This window comes from Sinocyclocheilus rhinocerous, unplaced genomic scaffold (assembly GCF_001515625.1).
Source record: "Sinocyclocheilus rhinocerous isolate Xijiao unplaced genomic scaffold, SAMN03320098_v1.1 scaffold32, whole genome shotgun sequence".
Taxonomy (NCBI): Eukaryota; Metazoa; Chordata; class Actinopteri; order Cypriniformes; family Cyprinidae; genus Sinocyclocheilus; species Sinocyclocheilus rhinocerous.
Genome location: NW_015654496.1, coordinates 120,794 through 129,525, shown reverse-complemented (window position 1 = coordinate 129,525; position 8,732 = coordinate 120,794). Strand labels below are relative to the sequence as shown.

General features: G+C 38.0%; 1 protein-coding gene across 4 annotated transcripts in view; it reads right to left on the bottom strand.

Annotated features, from left to right (window-relative positions):
• Nucleotides 1-8,732, bottom strand: part of tbrg1 (transforming growth factor beta regulator 1) — an 11,718-nt gene continuing 2,986 nt past the window's right edge. For 2 of the 4 annotated variants that reach the window (XM_016523852.1, XM_016523851.1), the window contains exons 3-15: nt 6,821-6,878; nt 6,655-6,737; nt 6,508-6,544; nt 6,168-6,230; nt 5,376-5,588; nt 5,232-5,302; nt 3,959-4,191; nt 3,725-3,864; nt 3,419-3,565; nt 3,089-3,186; nt 2,673-2,783; nt 928-1,091; nt 1-531 (exon numbers count right to left, since the gene is read on the bottom strand). In XM_016523852.1, coding sequence (XP_016379338.1) covers nt 446-531; nt 928-1,091; nt 2,673-2,783; nt 3,089-3,186; nt 3,419-3,565; nt 3,725-3,864; nt 3,959-4,191; nt 5,232-5,302; nt 5,376-5,588; nt 6,168-6,230; nt 6,508-6,544; nt 6,655-6,737; nt 6,821-6,878 — 1,504 coding nt within the window. In that variant the 3' untranslated portion in view covers nt 1-445. The remainder of the gene's footprint in view (nt 532-927; nt 1,092-2,672; nt 2,784-3,088; nt 3,187-3,418; nt 3,566-3,724; nt 3,865-3,958; nt 4,192-5,231; nt 5,303-5,375; nt 5,589-6,167; nt 6,231-6,507; nt 6,545-6,654; nt 6,738-6,820; nt 6,879-8,732) is intronic. The other 2 variants (XM_016523853.1, XM_016523854.1) reach the window with 2 other exon arrangements.

Here is an 8,732-nt window from a genome sequence, read left to right as displayed (position 1 = left end):
GGGCTTTGCTTATTGTATTGTGTAGCTTCTGAAGGAGCCTTTGAGCACTACAGAACTGGAAAAACAAGTTGAAATCTTAAACTTTAACACTAAAAGCTTAAGGGCTGATTTAATCCACCATTTTATGTCTGTTTTATCGGAAGTATTTCACAGTAAAGACTAGGATCACACTTTGATAACACACATTAACAGTACAAAGAATAACAACAGACCTGACTAGGATTTTGCTTTGTTATGTAAAAATAGTCTAAAAGCCATACTCCATACTGTGGCATGCAGGGATGCATCCAGTTTAACCAGCATTATTTGTTTCATATTGCAGATCTGAGTGCCACATAATGAATTATATGATAGGCTTAATTATAATGTAGTTGCACATCTATAAACAGGACCCATCTGGATATGAATCACTTTGAAACTGTCAGACAAAGGTGTTAGAATATGCTCAAGTTTTGGAGAGAGAAGTTACAGCAGTCTGCAGCGCTGCTGAGCTCAGAAGGTGAGACGAGATGTTAGGCTGTTGTGGACGCACTGTAAAAGAAACAAAATGTATTTATATCCTTCATAAAGCCCATCAGTTTAATTATAATGGTTACAACCTGCTTCAGCATTTAAACCTGGGGTTTAAAAGACAATTAATACTCTGTAATATTTTTGCTTTAATGGCACTATTGGATGAACACATAATTGAGCTGGATAATGACACAGCTGTCTTCTGTAGAGCTGCTTATACCTGAATTGAACAGCTTGATTCATAATTAATGACCTATGCAACATTAATACTGTTACTTTTCTGTTTATTAATGTGAAGCTGCTTTGAAACTATCTGCATTGTATAAAGAACTATATAAATAAATGTGACTTGAGAAACAGCAATGATATAATTATGCAAAACTCTTTTGTTGTGGTTTGTGGTAATTGTCTGACCTGTGCTGCTGTGTTCTGTTGTAAGGTTCTGACTGGTCAGGCTCTCCTCACAGCTTTGCACTTGCTGAAAGGACTCAAAGTTCACAGATGCATCATCTTCCGAAAGTCCATGTGCCACCTGTCCGTCACCAGGCCGACAAACCTCAAAACGCACCCACTGATAACTGAAGTAGAGAGGCAAATTGATACTTAATTAACATTTTGTCATTAATAAATTGTTATGATTAGTGTTGTCAACTAATCTATCAGCGGATCCCTAATATATCTGCTCACAGACGGATCCGCTGATAGACGCGGCTTTCAGACACTTCTGTGTGTATCGGTGTAAGCGCTCGGTGAAGAGCGTGCAGCGAAGATCATTGTACCCAATCACAGACATATCAGTTGAGCACGAGAGCACAATGGCCAATCAGAGCTGTTCAAGAATCTGCTCAACAGCGCTCAAAATGCTAGCAGGAAATGCTGATATCATCACATTTTTAATATTTCAGTACCGACATCGGTACTTTTGACAACACTAGTTATGATCATTGCTATAATCTAAAACACAGGTTTTCAAACCCTGGGTCGCGACCAAGACTCCAGACTCTGGGAATAAGAAAGTGGGAACCAGCAAACGTAACTTTAATAACAAAATAACAAAACCAAAGTAAGCGGCAGCTGCCTCACTGCAGACTTCTCCATAAACAAACTAAACCACAATGTAAAGTCCCAGGCCTGGTCTCAGGGGAAGTCGTGGCTTAATGGTTAGACTGTCAGACTTGTAACCCAAAGGTTGTGGGTTCAATGTCAGCAGGGATTGTAGGTGGAGGCAGTGAATGTACAGCGCTCTCTTATACCCTCAATACCACGACTGAGGTGAGACCCTTGAGCAGGGGTGGGCAAACTTGGCCCTTCCAGGTCACTTTCCTTCAGAGTTTAGCTCCAACTCTAATCAAACACACCTGAACCAGCTAATCATTGTCGTCAAGACTACTAGAAAGCTACAGGCAGGTGAGTTTTATCAGGGTTGGACCAAATCTCTGCAGGAAAGTGGCCTGGAAGGGCCAAGTTTGCCCATCACTGCCCTTGAGCAAGGCACTGAACCCCCAACTGCTCCCCGGGTGCCGCAGCAAAAATGGCTGCCCACTGCTCCAGGTGTGTGTTCACGTTGTGTGTGTGTATGTTCACTATTCACTGCTGTGTGTGTGCACTTGGATGGGTTACATGCAGAGCACAAATTCCAAGTATGGGTCACCATACTTGGCCACACGTCACGTCACTTTCACTTTTCTCTCGCTTTTCACTGGTTGCCAGGTCTGCAAAGCAAAACCAGCCCAATTTCTAATGAAAACTAGCCCAATCATGTTTTTTCCACGATTTTCCTCTCTGTTGAAATCGCAGACTAAACAATCTGCAGAAACAGTTCTAAACTGCAGATCTATCTATCTATCTATATGAATGTATATATATATATGGGTTGCATATATTTAAAGGGGAAAAAAAATGGCGTGTGAACAAATGCAGGTGAAAAATCAACCATGTCTGGTAACACATATGAACACACTAGCCAGTTTTGCGAGTTATGATTAATAAATTAGTCGCGTGCGTGTGTCTGTTAAGTCCACAAGACAAAGTGCAGATGAAGTGTGCCATTTGGGACAGGGTCTTTTTCTAAAAAAAAAAAATAAATAATAATAATAATACATTTAAAAAAAGATGATCACATTATTGTGCCGTGTTGAATAAAAACTAATGCTACTCACTTGCTGCATTTGCGAGCCCCAGGACAGCTCTGGATCAGGTTCTGAATGGTGGGGTGAGAAAAACCAAAAAAGTCTGCTCCAGATGGGACAATGTTGGTCAAGGGTTTACCCCTAGAATAAGAAAAATCATGATCAGTTTGGAAACATATTTTGTGTAGTACAAATAGTGAGGTGGTTATAGGGTTAATCAAAAAACATTCCCAGGTAACATTCATCTGGACTTAAAATAAGGGGGTGGGGTTAATGCAGGATCATTTTAAAATATAGGAAATGTATACTGTGAATTTTTAAATGGGTGTGAGGGAAACTGCAAACAAACAGAAAGAAAATCCTAATGAGGTTTTTGGTGAAAAATTTGCTTAACTGTCATGAAAATAGCATCACAGAGTGTCTTAAGTAAATCTACAGGACTTTACCTTCGGGCAGCAATGGCTTTGAGCAGGTTTGCGTGGCAGGTGAGGGCTGATGAGGCCACTATTGCGTTCTGTGGATCATCCTCTGGTGCAATCTCAAACTAAATATTACAAGAACAAAAAAAGATTGAAGTTTCTGTTTAGCTCATATAGTCAATTTCTGCTGTAAGGGTTTGCAGACAACTTCATAACCAGGGTTATTTCACCACTTTTACTGCCATAATTACAGAAGTACAAGCACTGATGTTTTAAATGGAATATGGCATGTCAAACTGCAGGATGTGTCTACATCAGGTCAACTATCCATAAGTATGCATATGCATAATTGTGCACCTGTGGTCCTTGACCACCATCTTTGATTTGGCAGGTGTAGAGACACTTCAGATCAGGGTTCTTCATGCTGGCGAAAACTCTCGTGCTGCAGAACCCCACGGGATAGATAGCAGTTTCGTCATGAAACAGAGCCCTGTCTGTGATGATCTACGATAAAAACACAAACTTATGAGCATCAGTAACAAAACATTTCACTCTTAAAAACCTCTTATATATAAATATTTACTAAAGACTGCTGCCTCACTGTGAAGAAAACAACAGTTATGACCTTTAAAATATCACATTAGAGCTGGATGACTTTCTGACCTCCCCTAGGCTGTACACAGTGAGTCCGCCAAGCACGATGGGAAAGACCGGCCTCCCGGAAGAATCCAGCGAGATGGGCTGCACGAGCTTGCGCAGTCCTCCTTCCACAACCCTCCTTTTCTTACAAATCTTCTTCATGACTAAGAGTTGAGCAAATCAACCTTAAGTAACACGGAGTGACTATTGAATCTGCAGTCTCAAAATACAGACAGATATATTGTAGAAAACACTCACGTTCTTCCCTGCTGTTCTCTCTTCCCCTCTCCTTTCTTTCTTTTTTGGGTTTCTTCAAAAGGCTGTCTTCAGGTCCTGAGAGTCCAGTGGCCTGGCTGTGACTCCCTGGTAGAGCAGCGCCCCCTGCTGTGCTGGAGCTCAACGTGACCGGTGGATGTGTGCTGCAGCTGGGAGTCGGGGCAGACTCTCCTTCAGCCAGAGACTGATACTGCAACAAAGACTTCAGCAGGAATCTGGAGAAACAGGGTGAAAAAACAAGTGGCTATATCTTAGGAGTCGGGAATGCAACTAATGATTATTAGGATTACTAATTATTTTTACATATTTGATCTGGTTGACAAATCATACTAAAACAGTACCATTTAAGCCTTTTTTATTATTATTATTATTATAAGCTATTATGAACCTTTAATCATTTAAGGTAATACGGGCTTTTTGGTTTAAATTATATATAAACTATTGTTATAGTTTTCAAAATAAGTCTCTTCTGCTCAACAAGGCTGCATTTATGTGACCAAAAATACAGAAAATAACAGCAATGTTGTGAAATATTGTTACAATTTAAAATAACTGTTCTAAATTTTTATATATATTTTTTTAATGTAATTTATTCCTGTGATGGCAATGCTATATTTTCAGCAGCCATTATACTCCAGTCTTCATTATCAAATGAAATCGTTCTGATCTTAAGAAATCATTCTAATATGCTGATTTGGTGCTCAAGAAACATTTCCTATTGTTATCCATGTTGAACACAGTTGTACATTTTAATATTTGTGTGGGAACAGTGATAAAAAAAAAATTTCAGGATTTTTTTTTCAGGAGAGAGTTCAAAACAACAGCATTTATTTCGAATAGAAATCTTTTGTAACATTATAAACGTCTTCACTGTCACGTTTATTCACTTTAATGCCTCCTCGCAGAATAAAATTATTAGTTTCTTTCGGGAAAAAAAACAAAAGCACTTTTGTAAAGTATGTATGACCCATACTGTGCTGCACATTATTGGCAATATTGAGCTGAAGCTTGACTTTGCAAATTTAAAATCGCAAATCAAATCGCAATCGCAATATCTGTCAAAAAAATCGCAATTTGATATTTTCCCCCAAATCGCACAGCCCTAGTATGAAAGTATGAAGAGTTTGGGAAAGAAAACATATATCCAATACAAAACTGGACTAAACAGCTCCTCTGAGTTTCAGTACAGCATAATTAAAATTTTCATTTTCAATCAAGTATATTTTGTAATAAAGATAACTGAGTGTGGATGTACCTCCTTTCTTCTTTTGCCCGGACAAACGTCTCTTCCAGGTGAGCAATCTCATCATATAGTGCTGCGTTTTCCTGTGAGTCAAAGGGCACCAATTCAAGAACGGTTACCATAATAATGTCTAAAGTAGGCTTAACTTTTACTTACAAATATCATGGCACGGGCAGCCTTGCGCAGACGCATGTACTTCAGCCGATACTTCTCATTTTGGTTCTTGCGATTACCTTTCCTGACCTTAGGCCTGGACTCAGTGTGGCTCGTTGGGGAAGGCAGGGGTCCCAGGGACGAGCCGGAGCCCGAACTTGAGAAGGTCGACTGGGCAGAGAATGCCTGCAATGCATGCTGTCTCTCTTCATCAGTCTGCATATGTGAGTTACAAATAATCAAAGAGTTTTACACACATAAATACAGCAGAGCTTTTTGTCAGATTGGAAAAAAAGAAGAACGGTTTATTACAGCTTCAAATGGGTGTTAGGCAATTAAATTGCTGGAATCTATTTAAAAGTGAAGTGTGTCTTTTGAGTATGATGTTCAAAGTAAGGCCATTATAAATTGACTTCATGAAGAGTATACACATAGCAGTTCTGTTGGTTTTTGTGGTCCAATATCAACATCTAGTTGATCCAATGGAGTGTGGGCCAATATTTCTTTCATGAAAATAAATGTTTAACAACTGGCAAAACACACACTTCACCTTTGAAGTTAAAATAACATCAAATATAAATTGAGATGATCATGTTTGTCGTTGTTTGATGCGGACTCCAAACAACATATACAGTACAAAAAAAGAAAATGATGATTGGACAGTTTTCTAAAAAGCAGCAGCAGCAGCAAAAAAAAAAAACAAGAACAAAACAATGTGGTGCTCAAGTAATTTTCATCCTAATACAAAGTATTTCTAAACACTGACAGCTAACTGACATGTGCTTATTGACTTACCAACAGGGCAAAAACTCCATTTCTGCTTTCAATCCTCTTGAAGCGTCTGCTCCCTTTCTGTGTCTGTAACACACCGTAAAACTAAAGCAAATGCTGCAGGCTACTTCTCATTTAGACTCTCTTAGCGACAGACTGCTCTGACTTCACCCTTTTATCCTATGTTAGTCATTCTAAAACTTTAATGAATGTAATTATGACAGACAAATACAAATGAAATCATGCACTAAATTAAACACATTGCTGGTACTGAATGGAAAACATAAAGTAAATATGGTACGTGACTGACAGGTAACAGCATGACAGCATCATAAATAAACCTGGGCCAGACTGCCAGTCTCACCTCTCGATACATGACCGCCTCAAGGCTTGACTTTGCACTGTGAAACAGTAAGAGAAACAGTGTATATCTTTACATTTGTGCAGGCCGTTGTAATTTTGAAGATATAAGCCGAAGGAAATTTGAATAGTTTTAAAGTAACTTCTTTACTTTGACTGCACCAGTCCACGATCAATGATCCGTTGCTTGATCTCCTTGATGTGCATGGGCCGCCCAGCCTCTTCAAGAACAATCTTAAACAATCAGAAAAGTCAATGACTTGATTACAAGAAATGTATGTGAAATAACAACAGCATGATTTAAGGGAGATGTTCACCTGAGCAGCATCGAGCCAAGTGAGATTCGGTTTATCTGCAACCTCATTAGGGGTTTCACTGTAAAAAAAAAAGAAAAGAGCAGCAGTATATGACATACAATATTTCACATACATCCACCATAGTTTGTAATGTTGTATTTGTAGGCCACAGTAATGCGGTAATCTCACTTATCAGTGTAACTATTATTTATAGTATTTCTATAGTAATAAAATAATATCAATTGATACTAAATAAAACCAGTGAGATGCATAGCACTTGTGAAAAACAAAGTGCACTTAATTGTATTGAATGTGTACTTCAAATCTTGTAAACAAAAAACTGTACTTTCAGGTAATAAAAGGCCATTTAAGTGTACTTAAAAAACAGAGTACACTTTCATGACTGTTTCTTAATGCTTAGACACATTTTTATAAAGTACATTTTGTAATAATCCCAGATAGAACACAAATGTCTGCAAGATATCTGTTAAAGATCACTTCATCTGGGGTCCGTTCTTCGTACCTTGCATCTGAGATGATTCGACAGATGCCAGATCTTTTAATCATGATAACTGATCTCTGGCTAATTTGGTTCTTCAAACAATTTAGCAGATTTGTATAAAATATCTGGATTACGTTATATGAGATTGTTGACATGTTCATTGGAAAAGGCAGATAGATATATCGATACTCAAAACCATGATCAGCAACGCAGTGATTGGCTGGCGGCAAAACAGCAACGTAATGACATCATATAATTAAGATCAAAGAAACAGTCTAAGGAGTAAAATGACATAAAAGATCTAATTGATAAATGAAATGTGTTAATGTTTTTTCAATGTCAAGAGTATTGTAATTAGCAATTCATTTAATTTTAGTGGATCTGTTATACGTAGCAGCATTAATCAAAGTTTCTTAATCTATAAGATCCATCTTAAAACATAACTGACTGGGTTTAAATGAACTGTGCATCATAAAAGCATTTTGAGATCTGAGAAGCGGCTGCATCTCCTGCCATGTATCCAAACCAATCCGTATAAAATCCCACCGCTCAAATGAATGCACGGCTCTGACAAACTGTACGTAATGTGTGTATGACTGCAATACAATTATCATGAATAAATCTCTCAGTGAGTAAAATTGGCCATGTCTATTTTTATAGATTACGCAACATTTTAATTATTTTCGAAATAATTACAATTTTTTATTTTTTTTAATTGAACAAAGAAACAAAGCTTTTTTAAAATAACCTTTATTCCACCCTCTCATCAGGCGCAGGTGTCCTCATGGGACATACATCAAACTTGTTTGTGCTATACCTGTCATTTTCATGGAAGCTACCCAAAGTTCTCTGGCTCACCCAAATTCACTGGTACTGTCCAGTGGAAAAGCACCTGAGACTCACAGTGTATTGAGACATCCAATATTGAAACAATCAACATATTGAACAGTCTATTGCTTATTTGCTATAGTCATACATTAAACTTTTGAGAAACAATCCTGGATCATGTCAAATCGTCAACAATAAAATCCAGCTGAGTAATCCATGTACAAAGAACGGACCCCTGGAGAGCATATGCTGTGTACAAACTAGAGCCCGACCGATATGGTTTTTTTGGGGCCGATACCGATATTAGGATATTCATTTAACAATAAACTTCATTATCCAAAATGAGTGCACTGAACAGTAAAGTTGAAGTTTATTCAACTTTAATTCAATTCAATTCCATTCAACTTTATTCCGTTAAAGTTTATTTCACTTCGAAACATTCATTCACGGATTTGCGCTACTGTCTTCACACACAGACGAAACTTACTAGAGAAGTGTGAAGTGTGACATAATATACCTCTGTAAATAAATACAATATATTCACGTCTCGCGCACTTTAATGCTCTTTGAATGTAACGTGTATGTTCCCTTGGAACTGGAATC